The 24,131-nt window shown below is 41.7% G+C and overlaps 1 protein-coding gene across 1 annotated transcript in view; it reads left to right on the top strand.

Moving 5' to 3' along the window:
* The window catches only part of LOC128738694 (protein ECT2), a 103,335-nt gene that overhangs the window by 66,608 nt on the left and 12,596 nt on the right, over window positions 1-24,131 (top strand). Inside the window, exons 3-6 of the mRNA XM_053834017.1 lie at window positions 12,475-12,610; window positions 13,694-13,800; window positions 13,873-14,122; window positions 21,807-23,315. Coding sequence (XP_053689992.1) covers window positions 12,475-12,610; window positions 13,694-13,800; window positions 13,873-14,122; window positions 21,807-23,315 — 2,002 coding nt within the window. The remainder of the gene's footprint in view (window positions 1-12,474; window positions 12,611-13,693; window positions 13,801-13,872; window positions 14,123-21,806; window positions 23,316-24,131) is intronic.

The raw sequence follows: 24,131 nt of genomic DNA, 5'->3' as shown, positions 1-24,131 counted from the left end.
TCCAGTGAATTGTGCAGTGTGCCGCGGCACAAGGATGTGCACACTTATGGAACCGCTTTTCGCCTTGCCGTGTGTGGTGGCATGTATTGGCCATAAATTTCAGTTCCAGTGTGACACCCGTGTGTGCAGCGGGGGCAAGTGCGTTGAAAAGTATTTCGCGCCTCGACTGCATTCGAGCACATTTATCCTATTGCTACCGGAGGGTTCACCATGGAGTAGTACCTATACTGCACGCCCGGTACGGAATATTCGTGCCTCGAGTGATTTTCCAGAGTGCAGTTGATTATTTTATTGGTGAATTTATGGCCCGTTGACCAACTGATTCTGTCGCCAGAAATCGGGCGGATGCCGGAGCTGCGAAAGCAGGAAGAGGAACGGGTACAATCTGATAGCGGAGTTGATTTGAAACTGTAACTTGTTGTTGGGCTGGGACAGTCGGCGGAAGTTCGAGAGTGGAAGAGGAAATTTATTGGATGGTCGAATTCAGTAACCTGAGCTGAATTGTAATTGGTAGTAATTTTAATACTGTATGTCATAGTATGGTGTTGGAATGCACTTCGATGAGATTGGAATAAAAGTAAAATTTATTGGTATTTTTTATGTCTGGAAGTGGCGGCTTATTATCTGCGCTTGAATTACTGTTATGGCTTTGAATCAATTTTCAGAACAATTTTCTGCCAATTTTTCTGCTTTTGATGCCTGTTTTTATAATCCTCGTTATTGAAGCCTTGATAAACAATTATTGTAAGTAGGAAGTGAATGGACTCATTAATATTTATTACACCCGATCGTAGAATTAATAATTCATGGGAAACATTATTGCATTATTTCGAAGCTACATTTCGTGTGCGCGATCTTTGACCGTTTATTGTTGACATGATTTGTTGCCATTTTTTTTTCTTTCTTTAAAATATCAACCACCCGCATCACAGCGTTTAAATTTCAATTTTATTACACAAAAATTATTCACTATACTAAAACGTAACAGGCTATCAGTCTGTGGGCACAAACGCAGGCTTGGCGTACGACTACGAATTTTATGGATCTTTGTTCAAATTTCATATAACGATTTAGTTTGTTTGAGCATCATTGGGAAGAATTGTGTGCTACAAGTTGATATATTAACTCCCAAGAAAACTTTGAATAATACTTCAAGGAGTCCGAATAACTCTTTATCATGCGCACGTTTTATCATTTTTATTCTTCTTTTGTGGACTGCCGTTGATTTTAAAAATCTGCTCGTCGTTTAGTTGCTATCCAATCCAAAAACAAACTAAACTAAACAATCCTGTTCCATTCTAGGTTGTCTACTTTGTTACTTCTGAGGTATCAACTGTAATGGCACCGTGACGAAAGACGAATGACATATTGTTTCAAATCTCGTCATCATGTCACGCACGAGTATTGATCTACTCACAGTAGCTAGTTTGAGAATTAGTGAAGAAAATGTATACAGAATTTATTGCTTCTCAATTACTCCCAATTTTCAATGTTTAGCTTTCGAAATACATTCTTTTTTCCCATGCCAATGAATTTGTAGGAAAATGTGTAATCGATTGGTGCAAAAAACATGTTAATGCGTCAAGAAATGAAAAAATTAGATTAAAAATTCTTCAGAACAATTCCAGCTAAAGAATACATTTTGTGAGCGCAATGGGTTGGTTTAGTTAGAATCGCAGAATTATTATTTCAATATTGCAAAATTAATTTTCGACGATATCATCATTTTCAATGCTAATCATTTAGCATTATAAATTAGGTTTTGCAGTTGTGACAAACTGATTCAATAATATTTATCTGGTTTGTAGAGTTACCGGGCGATGAAAATCGCCGGAGTAAACATTAATAAGACCGACTTTCGACTAGCATTTTACAATAAAAAATACGCAACACGAAAAACGTCTGATTCTTTAAAAAGTAAATGTGTAATTAAAAATGAGTAAAATCGCAATTTCTAAAATTTGTAATTTGAAGTTATGCTCCAATGGGAATATCTACATTTTCAAGGTCATCGTTTATTTTAAAAATTTATCTTTCTTTTTGATGAAAATGTAAAAAAGTTTCTCTTCGATTGAGGAAACATGTAATCTGGAAAAGATTTTCAATTATTCCCTTATGGGTCTTTGGAAAATCGGTTGAAGAAACTCTTTAGATGAATTCAATTTAGCAAGTCCTGGAGGAGTTTGCTTTGGATTTTTTACAATACTTCTGACTGCTTTGGTATATGCCATTCCACTTGAGGATATCTTCGGCTCTCTCTTGTGAAGTCTAGGACAAGAAAGATTTTTCTTAGACAATAGATTCGGGAACAGAAGAGAAAAGTCGGTCCTCTGAGTGGTTCGTCAGTTTCTAATTCATCATATGACGAGGCCTTATAGGGTAGGGATTCGCGAATATTGGGCCTCTGGGAGTGGTTTTATTTATCGTTTCTGCAAAGCAGCAATAAGTAGGTGAAAAGGTTGTCCACGACAAAATTGCAACACACTCAAATTGTGATAACTTTTGAACCGTTGGGAAACTTATTTAGAAACTTTGCATGGAGAAAGCGTAAAGTGCATTGTTTATGCAGTGTTCTAGAGGTAGCAAAAACAATGAGTTTCGTGCAGAAGGACAAAACTCGAACTGAATTACGTATGTTCAAGGTTCAGAAGGTCCCATAAGAATACGGTCGCGAAAAGCTGTGCCCAGAAGCTGACTATGATCAAAAGCTGACGAAACCTTATTGCTACGTTATGGACCACGACTCCTACGTGAAAGCCTACCAGATTCCGGGGAACCAGTATTTCATTACAAAAGATAAGTTTAATGTTCCAGAGAACCTCCGAAAACAGAAAATGTCAAATTTTGCCAAGAAATCTTGATTTGGTAAGCATTTGGTGATTTGGTGTTCATGTGAACAACGGAGTATACCTGTTGAGACCACAGATACCATGCATGGATCGGTGTATTTGAAAGAGTGTCTCCAAAAGCGATTTCTATCTCTTCTGAAGTTTTACAACTGTCATACGACCTCCTGGTAGAATTTGGTTTCATGCTATTACGCAGAGGCCGTGCTGGTGTGACATAAGGCAAGTAATGTGCCGATTTCGTGCCAAAAGATCATAACCCCTCAAGATCATAACCGGTCCTACGACCAATTGAGAAATATTGGGCTATTATGAAGCGGAATCTTCTGAAGTATCCTAAAGTTGTCAAAACAGTTGATGAAATGAAGAATGCATGGCAAAATATGCAAAACATGTCGATTTTGAGACTGCAAAGTTTCATGGATGGGGTTAAGGCCAAAGTACGAGCATTCGGATACGGAGGCAAAATTTAATAAAATAAAGACGCTAAAACTAAGTTTAATTGTTTCATTTGATGCCCTGAAACTTTGATGGTAATTTTTTGTTCCTGATGCTGGTGAGGTTGACGAGAATAGTTTTCGCCGTATTGTCGTCCGACATCCTTACATGTTCGATGGGTATCTCTTTAAGCAGAGACTGTAGCCCGTTTAGATCTCCGCCACACACCGCCTTTTAGTTTGCTCTCCGAAACACGTTCCGCTCGAACACGCCAGAAAAGAATGCGCCACCGGATCTCATTACTAGTGTTGTTACGCGGTCACCAGCGATCCCAAATAAACGCACTCATCTACCTCTTCTAGTTCGTCGCCGTTTGTCTCCTTTGAACGTATTTCTTTCATATATTTGGTGTTCAACACATCTATTTTCAGCTCGGTCAGCTTCAGACTTCACCTTTAGTCTGGCGTAGATTGCTTCTGCCCTCCGCAAAGTTCCCGGTTATTATGATACCAAAGTCACCTGCGAAGCCTGCTAGGAGTTGACTACTTCTACTGAAAATCGTGCCTCTCGCTTCAACGGCCGCTCTTCGGATCGCTCCCTGAAGAACCATTTTCAAAAGCATAAAGGATGAGTCGTCACTTTGTCTCAACTTTCTCCGCGTCTCGAAGGGACTCTAGAGCGTCTCGAGATGCACAGGAAATTCATCATTAGCTCTGACCAGTGGCGTTAGTTTGTCCGAAAAACTATGTACGTGCATTAACTACAGAACCATCGACTGTATCGTATGCTGCTTTGAAATCAATAAAGATGTGATGCGTGAGCACTCTGTATTCCCGACATTTCTACAAGATCTATCGGATGGTAAAAAACTGGTTTTTGGCACCAGTCAAAAATGGCGTGGGCTTAGCTGCCACCGCTGTCACTATGATGTAGTCCGTTACTTAGCGCTAAGGTCCCTTGCTCCACAGCCCTACTCCGGTTCTTTGGAAGCTCGCGGGAGTTCGCTATCGTAAGCGAAGACATTTATGGTTTAAATCGTTCGCGCGAGTTTATATCATTTTCTGTCATTGTAAACGGAAAATGGAAGTGATAGCCTCTCTAGAGCGAAAATAAATACTGTGAAGCGTGAAAGTTTTGCTGACTGGGCCAAACTGCAGAACTGAGTCAATGAAATATATGCAGGCTTTATTTTGCTTTCAGTGGATGCTCATTTGATTACAGCGCCTCAGTGAAGCAGAATTCGAAAAAGTAGAGTTAAATATAATCTAGAACTTTGTTGAGCAATGTATAGTCTTCTCTTTTGTATTTATGGCGTAACGGGGCTGCTACCCCGTTGGTAGCAAAAAGAGCGCTCTTTATGAGCATTCTTTTCGCTGTATCTGAAATCTTCGAAGGACTTGTTGCAAAGCAACTTAATGACTATTTAGTGCAAAATTGTGTTCTTTCCAGTCCAGTCCAGATACAGCAAACATTACCGCAGAACAATAACAGCACTTACCAAAATTGAAAATGATATTTGTTGCGCAATGGGCCGTAGAACTAACGCTGGATTTGTTTGTCGTTGCGCCGATGTGCTTGGACCACCGCTCTGTCGCATATATAACTTGTCGATCTTGAAGAGCGTCTTTCCAGAAGCTTGGAAGTTATCTACCGTTACACCTATTCCAAAAGCCGGAAACGCCCACGACGTTAAAGATTACCGATCGATTTCGACTCTCTGTTGTCTTGCGAAAACCTTCGAGCTTCTGATACACGATAAACTGTATTCTGCGGCGAAACCCATCATAAGTGAATATCAGCGTGGCTTCATGAAAAACCGTTCTACTACCACAAATCTTATGACATACTCTAGCGCGCTCAACTCGAGTTTGGAGAAACGATGTCAAGTGGACAATATTTACGTACATTTCGCCAAAGCGTTTGACAAAGTGGAGCTTTTGCAGCAACGTCGCGTATATCTCCAACGAATGGCTTCTATTTGAGAAATGTGATTGTAGTTTTCGATTTTCACATAACCAGAGACCGTTTCAAAGTTAGCATAAGACAACTAACATAGGTGATAAGCATCCAATCTGTACAATTTTTTTTGCTGAAGACGTAGTAAATAAATAAATAAATATATTTGCACTGTCATGGTACTCTTCGATTTCAGCAAAGCTTTTGACTTCATTAACCAGCACCGCTATGTAGAAAGTTAAAGCGTTTCGTCTTCTCCACTCGCATTTTTCATCAAACTTATCCAACGTATCTAGTGGAGTCCCGCAGGGGTCAACTTTAGAACCACTTCTATTCGCTATGTTCATAAAGGTTGTGCCTGTACAATTTCTGCACTACAAATTTCATCTGTACGCTGATGATTTTCAATTAAAAAAAGAAGGCCTTGGGCTTGAACGTCTTTCTAAGACTTGACCCTTCTTAATCGACAGACTTCGCAGCCGGCAGTTAGAGTACAGTAGAGTCAATTACATCTTTCCTCTTTCCGAAAAAAACTAATGAAACGTGTGGCGTAGTGAATAAACTTAGTATGGACAGCAGTAAAAGCATGGAGTGGACTATCCCCAATAGCCCAATAATTTAAAAATTTGCGCGTACTCATGGACAGTTACATGAAGTAGGATTGCCAAGTATCAGCTGTATGTAAAAAGATTTACGAAGAAGAAAAAATTTCACTCCTCAAGCAATTCGGTTACGATTTGCTAGAACTCTCATAACTCGATGGACGATGGAAATGTCTTGTATGCAAATGTTTATAACGAGAACTATACTTAATTGGCCTAACGTCTTTATGACAAGGCCTGCGCAGTATAATTTCTCCATCTGTTTCGGTCCATGGCAACTGATCTCCAGTTCCGCGGGCACCCAGTGCTTGCCAGATCTCGCTCCACCTGGTCTTGCCACCTCGCTCGCTGTGCCCCTCTTCGTCTTGTTCCTGCCGGATTTGATGCGAAACCCATTTTTGCAGGATAGCTGTCCGGCATTCTAGCAACATGTCCTGCCCAACGTATCCGTCCAGCTTTAACCACTTTCTGAATACTTGGTTCGCCGTAGAGACGCGCGAGCTCGTGGTTCATTCTTCGCCTCCATACACCGTTCTCTTGCAGTCCGCCAAAGATGGTTCTTAGCACCCGCCGTTCGAAAACTCCGAGTGCTCGTAGGTCCTCTTCTAGCAATGTCCACGTTTCGTGCCCGTAGAGGACAACCGGTCTAATTAGCGTTTTGTACAGTGTGCACTTTGTACGGGGGCTCAGATTGTTCGACCGCAAGTGTTTGTGGAGTCCGTAGTAGGCCCGACTTCCGCTGATAATACGTCTTTTAATCTCACGGTTGGTATTGTTGTCCTCTGTTGCCAGCGAGCCAAGGTATACGAACTCGTCGACTACCTCGAACTCATCCCCGTCGATTACCACGGTGCTGCCCAAGCGAGCCCTGTCGCGCTCGGTCCCGCCCGCCAGCATATACTTCGTTTTAGACGTATTTATCTGCAATCCAATCTTCTCTGCTTCGCGTTTCAGTCTGGTGTACTGATCTTCCACCGCCTCAAATGTTCTGCCGACAACATCCACGTCGTCAGCAAAGCAGATAAATTGACTGGATTTATTGAAAATCGTGCCCCGCATTTCGATCGCCGCTCGCCTTATAACACCTTCAAGCGCAATGTTGAATAGCAGGCAGGAAAGACCATCTCCTTGTCGAAGTCCCCTGCGAGATTCGAATGGGTCCGACAATCCACCCGAGATTCTCACACAGCACTGGATCCCATCCATCGTAGCCATGATAAGTCTAGTAAGCTTACCCGGAAAGCCGTTTTCGTCCAAAATTTTCCATAGCTCTTGTCGATTTACGCTATCATATGCGGCTTTGAAATCGATGAACAGGTGGTGCGTGGGGACTCGGAATTCGCGGCACTTCTGGAGGATCTGCCGCAGGGTGAAGATTTGGTCTGTTGTAGACCGACCCTCCATGAAGCCGGCCTGGTAACTTCCCACAAATCTATTGGCTATTGGCGATAGTCGATGAAAGAGGACTTGGGACAGCACTTTGTAGGCGGCATTCAGGATAGTGATGGCTCGGTAGTTCTCACAATCCAGCTTATCACCTTTCTTGTAGATAGGGCAGATAACCCCGTCTTTCCACTCCTCCGGTAGTCGTTCCGTATCCCAGATCTTGACAATCAATTGATGCAGACAGCCGGCCAACTTGTCCGGGCCCATTTTAATAAGTTCCGCTCCAATGCCATCCTTTCCCGCTGCTTTGTTGTTCTTCAGCCGCTGGATGGCTTCTTTAACTTCCCTTATCGATGGGGGTGGCACATCTTCGTCGCTGGCTGCACCAATGTGGTCACTTCCTCCGCTATCATGGTCTTCCGCCTGCACGCCATTCAGGTGTTCATCGTAGTGCTGCTTCCACCTTTCGATCACCGCACGGTCATCAGTCAAGATACCTCCATCTTTATCTCTGCACATTTCGGCCCGCGGCACGAAGCCTTTGCGAGATCCGTTGAGTTTCTGATAGAACTTCCGTGTGTCGTGAAAGCGGTACAGCTGTTCGAGTTCTTCGCACTCCTTCTCCTCTTGGTGGCGCTTCTTTTCCTTGAAGAGTCGGGTTTGCTGCCTCCGCTTCTGTTTGTATCGCTCCACATTCTGACGGGTGGCTCTACGCAGCATTTGTACCCGCGCTGCGTTCTTCTCATCCAATATCTGCTGGCATTCCTCGTCAAACCATTCGTTACGTCGATTCGGTGCCACACTGCCTAGGACGTTCTCCGCTACGCTGTTAATGGCTGTTTTCACGGCATTCCAACAGTCTTCAAGAGGGGCTTCATCCAGCTCTCCCTCTTCCGGCAGCGCGGTTTCGAGAGATAACGCGTAGCTTTCGGCGACCTCTGGTTGCTTCAGTCGCGCTAGATTATACCGTGGCGGGCGGCGGTATCGTAAGTTGTTCACAACAGATAGTTTTTGACGTATCCTTACCATCACTAGGTAGTGGTCCGAATCAATGTTAGCGCCCGGATAGGTTCTGACGTCGATAATGTCTGAAAAGTGCCGACCATCTATCAGAACGTGGTCGATTTGTGATTCTGTCTGGTTGGGTGATCTCCAGGTGTACCGATGGTAGAGGTTATGCTGGAAGAAGGTACTACGTATGGCCATGTTCTTGGAGGCGGCGAAGTCGACAAGTCTTAGGCCGTTTTCGTTCGTTTGCGGGTGAGCGCTGAACCGTCCAATCACCGGTTTGAATTCCTCCTCCTGACCAACCTGAGCATTACAGTCCCCGATGATAATTTTGACATCATGTCTTGGGCAGCGGTCGTATTCACGCTCCAACTGCGCGTAGAATTCGTCTTTGTCATCATCGGTACTTCCGAGGTGAGGGCTGTGCACGTTAATTATGCTTATATTGAAGAATCGGCCCTTGATTCTTAATCTGCACATTCGGGGGTTGATCGGCCACCACCCGATCACCCGCTTCTGCATCTCGCCCATCACTATAAAAGCTGTGCCCAGCTCGTGTGTATTGCCGCAGCTCTGGTAGATGGTATGACCATCTCTATACGTACGTACCATCGTTCTTTTCCAGCATACCTCCTGCAGCGCTACGATGTCGAACTTGCGGCTCTTCACTTCTTTAGAAAGCACGTGGGTACTTCCGAGGAAATTTAGAGACCGACAGTTCCATGTTCCTAATTTCCAATCGTTAGTCCGTTTTCGTCGCCTGGGTCTTTGCCGCTTGTTCCGATTAGAGTTATTATTACTTACGGAGTCCATTGCTTTGGTTTTTTTAGTGGTTCAGGCTTGCAAAGCCCGCAACCAACCCCACAGTATCGCCGGAGGGCCAACGTAGCTCGAAGGAGCCCTCCTCCCCTGTCAGCATACGACCTTGGTTTCCACCGGGGTTGGTTACCCGATCTCCACCCGAGGTTGCTCGTATCCCGGCTGGTACCACGAGGAGGTTGGGGTAGGAGTTGCTAGGTAAGAGGCTGTGAACCACTGTGGGGTCTATTTTATGCCCAGTGCACAAGGCACCGATGGTACGCATTACCAAGCCATTTACCAGCCAGAACGAGAACTATGAAAGACGCAAATTGTCATTCTCTTCAGTAATTCGTAACGTTCACAATGTTCACCAATTCATCTAAATTTCAAGTTTCCAGAAGCTCCTGATTGAGTGTACATTCAAGAATTATTTGGACTTTCGAATGTACTCTCGGGCATACAAAATACTGTTCGACCGGCCAGTTTACCTGTCTTTTACTCGCTTTTCTCTATTGCATAGAATAAACAATCTTTTATTTCGAATGTTTGAATCTTTTGTTAACCAGTTGTACCACTGATGTTAGCAAGAAAGCTTTCCCTCATCAGAGTGTTTGTCTGTGAAATCGGCTGCCGAGTGTGTACAAAATCACCTGAAGTTACCAAATTTTCAAAAGGTCTTGTAAATTGCTCTTTTCCGCACAAAACTGGTCTGCAGTTGTTACTTACATTGTGCTCATGCATTGAGAATCAGTAGCAAGTTATTTGTGTTACAATGAGAAATGTATTTAAAAAAATAAAAATCCTTATTATGAAAAGAAAGATCAATGTCACTTTATATTATGTATATCCAGCACAAGTAGTAAAATCAAATAACAAAAGTCGAAAAAAAATCTACTTCGCTGATAGCAGTCGCTGGGAAGTGCTCCACACTTGAAACCAATCGTCGAGCTGGTCGAGATATTTCAGCGTTTGCCGAGATTTGTTAAAAAGTTCTTTTGAGATTTCGTCAAAGAAACTCTCAGAGTCTATTTACGAAACACAGTAGACACCGAAGTCAGAGAAATTATTTGCGGAAATCGCAGCCTAACCTTTCGGATGTCGAACCCCACTGAACTGGCTGTCAGGTTTGCGAGGACCTCGGCCACCAACCAGTTTTCATTCAGATTCGTAGAGACTGCTGCTGGATGATACATAAAGTGGCACTACAGTGAATATATTAATGAAACGGGCAATCAGTTACCAATAGTTTAAATATACCTCGCCCTTTTTCACAGTTGTGGTGAGCCCGGTGTTTATGCACTTTGAAATCATCGATAAGTTCAAGTAAATTGCACTTTTTCACCATCTATAAATTCGCAGTTTATCCTTTCGCATTGGCGTAGCTAGGAACTTTCCCTGGAGGGGGCCTAGGGGGTGCCTTCCAAAAAAATTTTGATTATGATCTTGTTACTCTGGCTGTCACCGATAGCTCAAGGTTTTGTAGGGAAATACCAGGCGGGCTTGATGAGGGTCCGCGCGATTACCAGATATGTCGGGAGTACAACCCGTCCGCGTGATTTCAAAGCAACATACGATACAGTCTATCGAGACCAGCTATGGCAGATAATGCACGAACACGGTTTTCCGAATAAACTGAGGCAACTGAGCAGAGCTACATTGGAGAGAGTGTTGTGTTTCGTGTGCATCTCGGGGATACTTTCGAGTTATTTTGAGACGCGCCGAAAGTTGGGACTAGGTGACGGCTTATTTTGCATGCTATTCAACAACGCACTTGAAGGGGTGATCCGACAAAATCGGAATCTAGGACAAGTGTTCTAAACGTAAATGCGGCCAAGACCAAATACTCAAAGGAAACAAACGCGTGCCTCTCGCGGATGGTAACTGTTGATGGCGACGAAGTAGAAGTGGCAGATGGGTTCGTGTATTTGGGATTGCTGATGCACACGGACACCAACACTAGTAAGAAGATCTAGTTGCGCATTTAAGCGGGAAATTAGGCTTCCTTAGCCCTTCGCAAAACGCTAGGCATACGCTATTTTCGAACGGAAGGTACTGCGGACGATATTTGGCGGAGTACAAACTGAAAGCGGAGAGTAACGGAGACGTATGAATCATGAGCTACAAGCACTATTTGGAGAGATTGCCATCGTCATCTGGCGAAAGTCAGTAGGCTACAGTGCGACGAAAATAGTTCTCTTTGACAACTGTACCAGCATCAGGAACAGGGGGGCTCAACGTGATGGCTCGACCAGGTCGAAAGTGATTTGCGACTTTTGTGAGTGGAAAATTTGCGACGAGTGGCCCAAGATATATATATAGGAACATATACACTGAGTTTTTTCCCGGTTTCCAATTCCAATGAGGAAAATTTCTGGAGGGGGCCTGGTACCCCAGGCACCCCCTCTAGCTACGACAATGTCCTTTCGGATATTTTTATTTCAATTGCTTCAATCAGTTGCACTACACTCATCCGTTTTGTAAAACATCTCACAAAACAACAATTATCCTATCGCATCCACTCATCCCGGTCCATCCTACCATGTTTTTCCATGAAATCTTCGAAAAAACACCCTCGCAATATGGTGCGCCAGACAGCTGCAATCTCGGCTAACAAAGAACCGATATTACAATCCCATTGACACCACAAGAATGTTCTGTGTGCGGGAAGGCAAAACGACAACCGAGGTGTTGGCAAACGATGTGCTAAAGTGAGAAACTCATCCTAGTCCGTGTCCAGTTCAGGCTATTCCGAACGAACGTTTATGTTGCTTCACTTTTGGGGGGGTGGCTGAGACGGTGCTGGCGGCGCGGCAGTGCCGGTGGTCTCCCTAGTGGGAGAGGAGATGGAAACAGCAACGCTGTGTGGCACACCCGAAAGAGGAATCTGATTATTTGTTCAATCGTTCTGTGCCTCATCCCCAATGGAAATTGTCCAAAATAAGTTGCGCACATATATTAGTTTTGCTAAGCCCGGAATATCCAACTGGTGCTAATAGTCGAAGGGCGGCGGGTCGGTGGGAGGGAACCGTTGCATTCACCGTTAGCAAAGACAATCACTGAACTACTACTGCTACTGATTGGGCCACGATAGGATAGGTAGAAACTGCAGCTTTCAGCTGCACTTCTAATAATTGAGATAGTAAACTGGTAGGATTAAACCGATCCTTTTTGTTGTGCATCGTCGATAGAATTGGGATGTCTGCAGAGAGAGAATGTGTGTATGTTCGAAAAGTGGTTCATTGTTTGTTTGTTTCATACCTGCGTATGTGTTAACCTGGTGCACCAGGGGAGAGCACTTAATTACTTAAAATTTTAAACTCATCAAATTTGTGAAACAATCGACCGGTCGATGTTGGTATCCTGGCTCAATTTGACGTTATTAAATTCGATTCTATTACCTACATCCACTTATTGTCTTTCTTCCTTTCTTTCTACAGAATTCTTGGCCCGCCGGCTTTGCAGCAGGCTGTCCGAGCCGGCGAAGGACTGCTGCGGAACAATCGTCCCATCTACAACTATTGCATGAAAGGCGTCATCACGTGCTTCACCGGAATTCGCAAAAAGGATGAGCTGGTAAGAGTTCATTTATTCGCTACACGATGCGATGAGCCATCCCAAATTGGATGCTCTCTTTTCATTAGTCGTATGTTTGAAGTAGAAAAAAAATGAAAGGCTTTTTTGGGAAATTACGGATTAATAGAAAATAGGAACATGATTGAAGATTCTGGATATTGCGGTAATTTAGTAATGAATAATTGATAAATCCTGAAGTATAGGAAATCCTAAAAATTTGAACTGGGCTTCTTTCGAACCACAGTCAATGTCATTTCCAATTTGTTTTTTTTTGTGATCCTCAATTTGTCACCATCCATGATGCGAGCAAGTGTTATTTGTTCAGGTCACGTGTCAAGCCTAACCGGCGTTGCTTTGGTTCTGCTCAAACGTAAGAATAAGTTGATGATTTTCTTTTTTTTTTTGTATTATAAACTACGTCGAAGGTTCCAGGATATTATTATAACGTAGCGGAAGAGTTTCCTTTTGGTGTGGAAGAATGAGTCGGTAATTTGCGGAAAGGAAATACTCCACACATATCTCTGCAAATAGCACCTTTCAAGAGCAAACCAATGAGGGCAAAACGTGACATCTTTTTCTTCCGTTTGTGGGGACAGTAGACAATGGAAGCGGGTAGGCGGCAAATGACCTCGGGCACTCAAATTTGCCCTGTTTTCATTGGTTCGGCTGGCAAGACCGTCGTGTGCCGCCCGGCGTATGGAGTCAACGGACGCCCCATGAATAAAGATGATGCTGACGCAATTACGATTGTAGGTTGGATTTTTCTCCAGTAACAGTGTTAGGAGGCGCCGGAAGGGAAGAAGTTGTGGTTTTCTGCTCTGGAATACCTTCAAATGCCTCTCAATCAAACACTGATTGTAGCGATAAACCGCCTGGTCTGGCGTTTGTCATGGAAATATTCGTTCACCTAATTTTTCGTTTCGTTATCGCTTTGCTGATATTTTTCCTCGGATGGAAAATTAAAAAATGACCCCAAAAAGTCGAAACTTTTGAAATTTGAGAATTATTTAGAGTAGAAAAATATATTTTATTAGTTTTACACTTAATTATTGCTCATTTAGTGTATTTTTTTCACTCTTTCAGACACGTCTTGTCGATTTGATCCACTCGATGGGCGGATCGATCCGCAAGGATATGAACACCAAGGTTACCCATCTAATATGTAACACAAGCGGTGGCGAAAAGTATCAGTAAGTATACTAAATTCAAACATCTTAAATGTACGCCCATAAAATAATCCTTCGTCGCTCGCACACAAATAGGTACGCTATGACATTCCGCCTCGCGGTCGTCCGTCCCAGTTGGGTGCTGCACGCGTGGCAAAATCGCGAAGACCCCGGTCTGGTTGCGAACTCGGAAGAGTTTACCAAAAATCACCGGCTGAAGGCTTTCGAGGGGCAGAAGATTTGCTTCTTCGGCTTCCCGCCGGAGGAACACCAGCACATGGTCGATGTGCTCACGATGAACGGTGGCATACCGACCAGCCTGGAGGATCCGGAATGTTCACATGTGGTAAGTAGGAAAGCGGCAGGAGGACTACTACTACTTCATCAATGAATGAACCGGGCTTTGTTCAGGTTTCCTATGAATGGGATTATAATTAGAGCGAAGGCATAAAGCAGAAATTATGCTCTTTTGGAATAGGGAAGGGAAACGGTAGACGGTTCTCATAACCGGTTGACAGCGTTGTTTTCATTCGCTATTGAATAAGTTGGTTGAACAGAGGAAGTAACATCCTTTCCGTTGGGTTAACCCGACGGGATGCTTGTGATTCAACTTTAGCGCATGTAAGGATGCGTTGGTGTTCGGCTTTTTTTGCTGTCGTTGCTGTCGCTGTATAGAATTGTAACGCACTCCTTCATAGTTGCATCAACTAATAATTAACTGTTTTATTTACTTTCTATTTGACAATTCCGTTGGTTTCGGTCAATCAATCAGACCTTAATATAAAATTGATAGCACCAACAGCAACGCATTCATGTGAATGAAAATGACTTTTCAACATGTAACATGGAATAGAACATCTCGAAAGTAGATCGTCGAATGGATGGTGTATCAATTCTATTGTGTCCGGTAATGATGAGAAAACCGTGTTATTTGGTCTATTAAGGAGGCATGTGATAGACCACTGCGTGGTCCAACAGCACCAACAACAACTGCGTTTGCTTTGGAAGCCTAGGCTTTTGATGTACGGCTTACTCGTTTACAAACTAATTAAACTGTAATTAATAATCGTGTCACGGCAGAGTGCGCGTGTGTGTGCGTGCGTGCGTGCGTGCGTGCGCGTACGGTCCTAAATTTCTCCGGTTTGAATCGAAATTACGAAATTAATTTCAATAGGCATTCATTTTCGGGCTGCCTGCGCTGCTGTTGATTGATGGTTTCGCCAAGATGACATATTTACGCGTGCAATATTTTACATAGTGACGACTGGTTTCGGTGCGGTGCTAGGAGTGTTGCAGAGGAACTTCATCTATTTCAAAATATTCATGATTGCGAGTGCGAGATTAGGAGAGATTAATGCTGACATGTGTGCTTTTAATAAGCTATCTAGGTGATAAATAAATGATTTCAAGCGATGCCGGCAATGGTAGCATTTGCGTTTGAATGTGATCTAAAGTTAAAGGGATAAAGAGGATTGAACTGTTCAGTTTGTAACGGATTATGATATTTTATGAGACAGAAAGTATTGTACTTATAGAGCGAACATGGATCGCGGACGTGTCTAGAATAGCGTACACTGGGGACGTGCCTCGCCTCTTCTTCTTCTTAGTATTATTATAAAATTACAAAATTATAATTAAGTTACAAATTTAAAAAAAATAGTGTCATGATTATTAGAACGTATTGTCTGTGATAAAACTACACGAAAATATCACAAATAGTAACAAATAGCGCAATAATGAAACAAAAATAATACAAAACTGTACCAAAATTATGCAAAACTGACAAATATACGATTTAAAAATAAACGTAATATGAGCATACGATCCAATATGATACATGAAATCAGGGATGGTTCGATCACTTTGACTCAATTTTGATTCATTTGACAGTACCGTCCTAGCCGAGCAAAATTTGACAAATTGATGTATGGCACATTTGTAGATAATAACCAGATCTACAATTTTGCTGAATAAAGTGTTGCTGTATCTTTTGTATCTTTTCATGATGAAATAATACAAAAATAATAAAATACATTATCGAAACAAAAAAAAAACAAAACTAAACGAACTAAAAAACTAAAAAACCGTAAAAAATACATATATAACAGACAAAACTGACTAAGAAATGAAAAATGATTTAGAAATAGACCAATTTTGTGTTTTGTCTTGACCTTTATATTGAGCATTAAATAATTTTTTATAACTGTAGTTTTTACTATCGAGGGTCTTGCAAGTCCATTACATTCATTATAGCTTATTTGATCAATGGATCCCCCAGCTTAGGTAAAGAGGTGTTGCTGCTATGATCATCCCTCACCTAATTTTTCGCTCTTTCCCGTTCACGTCTTGTCCCATTCTGTTTAGATACTATAAACACCATTGTTTTGTTGCTTTTTTCTACCGGAGAGGACGGTCAATTGGAAAAACTACCATTTAAAAAATAAAATATACGCTTTATTTATTTAAGGGCATTTCATATATTTCCTTAATTTGAGACGAGTGGTAGTTCAGATCAGTGAGTTTTGCTCTAAATTGTAAACAACTCATGTTACCTTTATCTTATATCCGTAAAAGGAAGAGGATTTTTGTTCAAAAAAATTCGAATTCAAGCTGAAAAATATCGGGAAGAAATCGTACTTTTTCCAAGAAGTCGAGGGGTCACCCTGAAGAAATCTATACCTATAAAAATGAATTTCTGTCAGTCTGTCTGTCTGTTTGACCCTTATAGACTCGGAAACTATTGATCTGATCGGCGTGAACATTCGTATGCAGTGGTTTTTGGGGCCGGGGAAGGTTCTTGTGATGGTTCAAGACACCTCACCCTAGTTCCAACGGTTATTTTGCAATAAATTTTAAGACTTCAAAAAAATTTCTGAATAACGATCGGTAATCTTTATAAAGCGAAGCAAAATCTTTTTACGTTTTTGAACTGCTTGCTAATGGCCACGCTATTCACTCCTTTCAGAAATCTCTTCTTGTTGTCCAACCACTTGTACAACCGTTCCAAATCCAAAAGAAATGCATCTCTTTACCTATTTGAACCTTTCTCCCCTCTTGCAAGAGACCGTCTCTTTCTTTTGTCAACTACAGGGTCTAGAAATATGTGTGCCAAGTTTGATGAAGAACCATCCAGGCGTTCCTGACTTATGGCGGAACATATATTTACATTCACGTTCCTCGCCCCCTGTTGGTTTCCTCCCAGTCAACTCCCACTTCTATCACGTGGGCATCTATTTGCTCTCTGAAAATCCCTATAAGGAAACAGAAATAAAGCCTTTTTTCACATATTTCCTCTCAGGAGCCCCGCTTCCTAACCTCATCCCCCATATCCCGTCCACCTTCTTGTCTCCCTTGCGTCACTTGCGCAACTACAATCGGTCTAAATGCAGGAGAAACGCAACCCGTTTTACCTATTTGGACCTCCATTCTTGAGAGGGGCTACCCTTCTTTTGTTAACCCCGGCGGTTAAGTGGTTTTTTTACTCGAATTTCGAAATTTATGCTGATATGCTCTATGAGTCTAGTTTTGGTACGCGTAGTTTTGGAATTTACGAGGCTTTTTTACGCTAATTTTGGAATTTACGCGGTATATCTCACGTGAATTTTGTAATTTATGTGGTTTTTACGCGAATTTCGGAATCTACGCGGTTTTGTTTCACGCGGAACGTATCCTTCGCGTGAAAAGCGACTTTATATAGATATATTCTGTACAAAAATGATATAAAATTCTGCGAGAAATAATGCAGAAATTACGCAATAAGGCCATTACAAATATTTTATAAAGTTTTTGTCCTTCCGGTGTTAGGCAATTGAAGGCGGGGCGAAAAAAAGCAAAAAGATTTTTTTATTCGACCTAAAAAATATTCGTTTTAAGCATAGTTTAAATGTGAAAACTAAATCTTTTCTTGCTTTTTAATATTTAAATCGTAATTTTATGATAAAACTGACAGAAATGATACTAAAATGATACTAAAATCACAGATTCATTACAGAAAAATCTCAAAACTGATATAAATATAACTCAAATAAGATACAAATATGACACAAAAATGATTTTTTTTTGTATGCCAGAAGGGCATTGGGTTAAAAGGCCACTGCGACAGTCTTAATGATCGTCTTTTGTGGCAGGCCCCGATTGCTGTACACAGTTTACGGATCGCTCATACCCATTGATCGAGTTGAGCGGAATAGTTGTAATCCTGTGCCAGCACACAAAAATGATACAAATAATAATACCAAAAAAGACACAGAAATGTTGCAGTGATGATCTCAAAAATGTAAAAATGATTTAACACTTACGATAAATACACAATACAAACAAATATTACACATTTCATTGACAGAAAAAGGATTTATAATATAATCTTCATACAAAAACGACACAAAAAATAACAGAGAAATTATGCGATAATGAATAAAAAAATATAATCCAACAAAAAAATATGAAGTTTCTAAAAAGGCTGAAAAAGCACCACAGAAATGAAGAGCTGTACAGAAACGATACAGATAACATAAAAATGGTACAAAAGTGTGTTTCAGTCAATCTCCCAATTCTGTATAGCGACAGAAAATGGCACAAAAAATATAAAAAATGCCAAAAAACGAAGAAACAAATATTTAAAAATTACACCAAATTGATACAAAAATAACGAAAAAATTATTCAAAAATGAAATTATAATGATGTACTAAAATAATATCAAATAATGCAAGAAAAAATAAAAAAGTTAAACAATCTTGAAATTGCATTCAAGCCCAATAAGGCGACAGCGGTCAGGATACGGAGGCAGGTTCACAGGATCTCACCTGGAAAGATTAAGCTAACGCTAGGCGAACGAACCTCTTCTGCACTCGTTCAATTCGTAAATTTCAGGTTAGTTGATATGGAGTCCAGATCGGTCCACTATGCGTTTTCTAATAGAGGTCTCATCAGGAAACAGTTGAAAACCTTCAAGCAGTATGGTTTCTTAAAATCACTCAGTAAAGTTTTGTGAGGCGCCAAGTTGAGAAAGTTTTCGTAAATCTATTCGATGGTCAATACGGTCAAACGCTGCCTTTAAGTCGGTGTACACATGTGCTCCATGTGCTCCATGTACGAGATACAAGTTGACGTAAAATCCATAAGGTTAAGATCAGTGCAAACGGATCACCCTGGCATAAACCCATATTGATCGACAGAGATGTAGCTTTTCCGATGAGAGAGAATAAAAGCAAAGCCTGGGTGCTGATTCCGTTATCGAAATTTGACCTTCTGTTTTTATACGACAGACTTCGCAACCAGCTGTTAGAATACAGGACAGTGCGGGGTCAGTACTACGATCCTATTGACTCTAACAGCCTCTCCCAGTCGAGATTTGAACATACGACGACTGGCTTATTAGACCTGCGTCTTACCTCGAGGCCAACTGGGAGGGATGAGATAGAATAACAGAGCTTATTATTATTTCAAACAACTTGCCTGACGCTGTGAGGCTGCTTATGCCACGATAATTCCTTATATTTTGTCGATTCTTTAGTCGAACGACCGGTTAAACATCTTTTGATATTTTGCTTTAATCGGTTACAAAAGTGCAAGCGGCGTCTACGAGTTTGGATGAATCTTCGATAAAGAGTATTAGCCCAAGTAATGTTTCGAGTCCAATTTTGGTTATAAAAACTATTATAAGAGTGAAATAAAACCTTCATTGCTACTTGGACGGCGGTTGTGTTTTTGACAAATTCCTCAAAAACACGATCGATAAACGTAAAAGGTGACTCGAGCTAAACAGTCAAACGCGTAGAGGCTCGAGGTGACTGACATGGTCATAGCGGCTCAATCCTTATGGCAGCAGAATAGTAAAGAGCCAAACATTGAGCCTTGAGGAACGCTGAACGGCACTTGTATTCTACATGAGTAGCGTTCATCACAAAAAAATCAATCTGTTGTCTTGCATGCAGGTACAATTCCGCCAGGCTGACGTCAGCGGGAGAAAAGTTTAAATGAACACTCGGCTTGGTCAGCAATTCACTATGTGAAATTGTATCGAAAGCCTTTGAAAAATCGAGCAGTAGCGATATGCCCGATTTTTTTAATGAACAATGAATGCTGAATCATCGTACATTCGAAGCGCTGCGGTTTTGATGATGCTTTGTCCTCGAAACCGGCCGGCCTAACAGTTCATCAGCAACTTCTAAGTAGGATACCATTGTTCTTTGAGAAGCCTCTCAAGAGCCTTCGGCAACGCACACAGTATGTTGAATAGGCCGTAGATCAGTGATGTCGTTCAAATGCGCTTTTGTCTTCAATGGTAAACCTTTTGCATGTTTCCAGGAGCTAAGAAATATGTATCACTCGATAAACATAGTAAGTATGTAATGTGTTGCAAAACTAATGCTAGGATGATTTTCACAAATTTAATGCAAAGTGGGGACTTGATGTCCAAAATAGCGCTGACGACTTCTCAGTCGTATACTAGTTTTAAAGACAAGCAGTACGACGATGGCATTGCCTGAACGGGTATTGACCCCGGGCGGGAACTGTCTGGATCGAAATAAGAAGGTCTCAAGGACTGTCCTTACCGACTCCAAGACTCTTTAAATGCTATCATAAATTTTTTGCCGGCAATCGGCTGTCCAAAAAACGATTCAGGTACTCCTGTTTGGGTTGGATAATTTTCTTGTTAGAGCTATTCTGCAGCTACTTATAGTGTTGTCGCCAATGCTTAGAAATCTCATATTCAATTTTATGCAATTCGCCTGAAAGATGCAATATACTGCTCAGTATTTGCTGTTTCTGGTGCAGTTAAAATGAACTGACAGGTTAGTCGAGCAATCATTCAGCACTGTTGTAATTCATGTATAAATTGTTTTGAAGGGTAGAAAACTGAGAAAGACAAACACTGACAGCAGTTCAGTAGTCATGTCCATGGGTTCACAGATAAAAGAATCGTGGTAATCAGAGACGCCGATAGCTTTCCAAATGGTAGAGCAGCATTTCGCACAGCTCCTGGAATGTTCGTTGAGGTATGGATATATGGCGTTACAACAATTGATTCATAAATGTAATACAAATATGATACAAAAACATAATATAAAAATGACCTAAAAATTACACAAAAATAATACAGAAATGAGACAAACAGATAAAAAAACGATTCAACATTTGATGCGGTCTAAATTAGTGAAAAAAGTGAAAATTAACGAAACTTGAAAAATCTGATATCAAAATTATTTAAATTATTAAAATTAAACTCAATAGAAGTATAATAACGCAAAAGAGATTAAGAAAAAATTGATATTAGAAAAAATTGGATAAATAGCACAAAAACTAAATACATTAAAATTAAATCAGAATTAAAGCAATTGCAAAGGTCTAGGCACGCCAGTGGGACAATGATAATAATGTTAAACGCGAGTAAATTTTTGGAATAACCCACCCTCCCCTTGATCCTGTGTCTGTCTCCCCCAGTAGGTCTAAATTGGTTAATGCATTTTTCCTAGCACAATAATCAACTTAATCGCCTAATCACATAAGCAGTATTTAACCGGCATTGATTTGGTGTCACAGTATGTATTGAAATCCTGCAGGGCAACTAACCTATTATGTACAAATTGCTCTTTGAACTGATCTTCAAAGCTATTGAATGTTGCTTACACGCATTTAGATATTTCCTTTCTAACGAATCGTTGTCGGGCTACGGGTCAGCTAATCTCATTCATGGTTGTGGGCTATGAATAATTACTGCAATTAGCGAATCATCCATTTAACTTATCTGAACATATTCACCGTCCGCGCTCATTGTGTGTGTACACTCCTGGCACTCGGTCGGTGCCGGAAGCACGAGACACCTGACCGTGTCTGTCGTCGCACTAGCTAAATAATTAACAGCAGATTGGTTCACTTCAACGCATCCTTTAGCGCGCCATTTCTAAACCGTTAGAAAAGCCACATGCGACACGGTGTCATTCGCACATACAAAACACAAACGCACACGCACACGCACACGCACGCACTTATCCTTTCGCCGTATCACAATTCGCACGCTCTTTTCCAGGTCATGTCCAACATTGGCGAACATTTCAGTGACGCTCTGCAACCGACGACTGCGGCCTCGCCCAAAGATAAGAACACATCTTCATCATACCCATCGCCGCAGCCGTCACCGTCGGGGCCGCCATCGTTAGATAAGGAAGATAACAACGAGAATGAACCGAGCAATTGTCGGATGGAGGCCAATTTAGTTGATCCGGTAAAGTCTGAGAAACAGGAGGCTTTCATTAGACGGCTGAATGAATGCCAAGCTATGGGAAGGGATGACGAGGAGCAAGAGGAGGAAAAACTAAGTCCATTGCCGGTTCTACCGGAAGAAAGTGAGACCAGTGAAAGTAGCGGCGCTCAGCTGCAGGAGGAGGCGGATCACGTCAGTATGGCTGAAAATGAGAACAATTTAAACATTGACTGCGAACAACAACAGCAGCAGCCGTTGGATGTTTCGCCGATCAGATATATGGATGAAAATGTTGTGGAAAATTCAACTCCGAAACAGTCGACCCCGGAAGCGGTTCAGGAGAAAACCGATGGAGTAGTTTTGAAATCAGGAGGGGAAATCGAATTCCTGAATCCGAATAATATTTCCCCGATTTTGAAGATCAACCGATTAACTGATGTTTCTTTGAAAAAAATTTCCGAGGAAAATGATGACGACGAGGACGAAGATGATATGGACGATTACATTATTGCCAATAAAGATGCTTTGAAGAGAAAACGTCAGGAAGATAGCTTCGATGATATATCGATCATTTCGACTGATTCCGTAGCGAGCAGCATCATCTACGGATCCGCCAAAAAACCTAAACTTATCCGTACGGGATCCATTACTAGGGGTCTGCGCAGAAGCATGAGCTTTGCCGCTATTAAAACTCCGATAACATCAATGTTCCGTTCGCGTAGAAATTCCGTCGATCCGAATTCGTCCATAAGTTCCATTGCTTCGATTGAATCGACCTTCAACGAATCAATCAAAAAACCCGTCAAGGAAAAGCTTCGAAGCATTCGCGATAAAATCACTAAAAGCAACAAAAAAGAAACGACGCCCAAGTCAATCAAAAACAAAGGCTTAATAACATCCGCCAATCTGGACAACCTCAAGACGGTATGCCAATTCAAGTCGGACAAGAACGTCAACACACCGGAACACTCGAAGATCGCCGATAAAAGTGAGGTCGATTTTAAAACTCCAATCGCTCCGGCCTTGTACCCTAGCGGTTCATCGTCTTCGAAAGCCAAAAAGCGCACCAGCTTCTTCCGCCACTCGATGATTGGTGGTGGTGGTTCGGAAACAACGAAAACAATCCCCTCATTCGAGACTAATCCGGCGCCGACGGCCACCGGTGGCGTCACGGTGGAAAAAGAATCCTCAAACAACGCATCGTCCAATTTGGCAACAACCGAGCTTCACGCACCGCTACAGCCGGTGGTGACTGAAGCAACCGATGCCGACGGTGACACTATTATGACAGGAGCAGCATCAGCAGCAGTACCAACAACATCAACGATGACGATGGTATCTATTTCATTTTGATTATAATCATATTTGCTTGTTTCATTAGTAATCTTACACCTCTTGTTGTTCCTTGTATGTTTGCGTTGGAAATCGTAAACTGAGCGATAGTTAATTTCAGTAAAGTTGGCTAATTTTTTTAAAGTAAATGTGCTCAGTTTTCGAAACCAACGTCTGTTTGCTTTATGTTGGGTTTATATTTCTATTGTTCAATTGGTTGAAGGGTTTCAGTGGCAGATCCAATTTGTTCCTGGTCGGCGGCGCCTTTCGAATCGTAATGCTAGTTGCTTGAAAATACCAAATTGCCAGGAAAATTATTTAATTATTATTCAGTATAATTTTTCGTTCCATAAAATAATTATTTCTGTGCAGTTAGAACCACGCATTCAACCCATTGAACAATCGACATGTACAATTATCTTCACATCCCGAAATGTGTTTGCAATTCTTCGCATATAGAGCATTTAGATTGTATTATTAATGCAATGATTATAATTATCACAGCCGAATGACCGTTTTTATCACACTATACGGACACAATAGAATTGCCTACACACACTACTCGACTCGTGTATGAAACCAGACAGCACCTGGTTAGCTGGTGGCACGTTTCCAGCGTCGCTAAAATTCGATGCATCCCGATTTGCATATCGATTTAAGCTGCTGTTCCCTTCGTCCCTCTCGGGCACTGCGTTTTGCTGTGCATGCAATTGCACGCAACAACTATTTCTCTATATGCTTAGAATATCAAACCATAGTTGCACTGCCCGTCCAACCATCCACCAATCAACCAATCCGCTAATGATTGTTTCTAGCTTT

Source organism: Sabethes cyaneus, chromosome 2 (genome assembly GCF_943734655.1).
Source record: "Sabethes cyaneus chromosome 2, idSabCyanKW18_F2, whole genome shotgun sequence".
Taxonomy (NCBI): Eukaryota; Metazoa; Arthropoda; class Insecta; order Diptera; family Culicidae; genus Sabethes; species Sabethes cyaneus.
The sequence above is the reverse complement of the archived record's forward strand: the minus strand, read 5'-3'. Positions and strand labels throughout refer to the sequence as shown.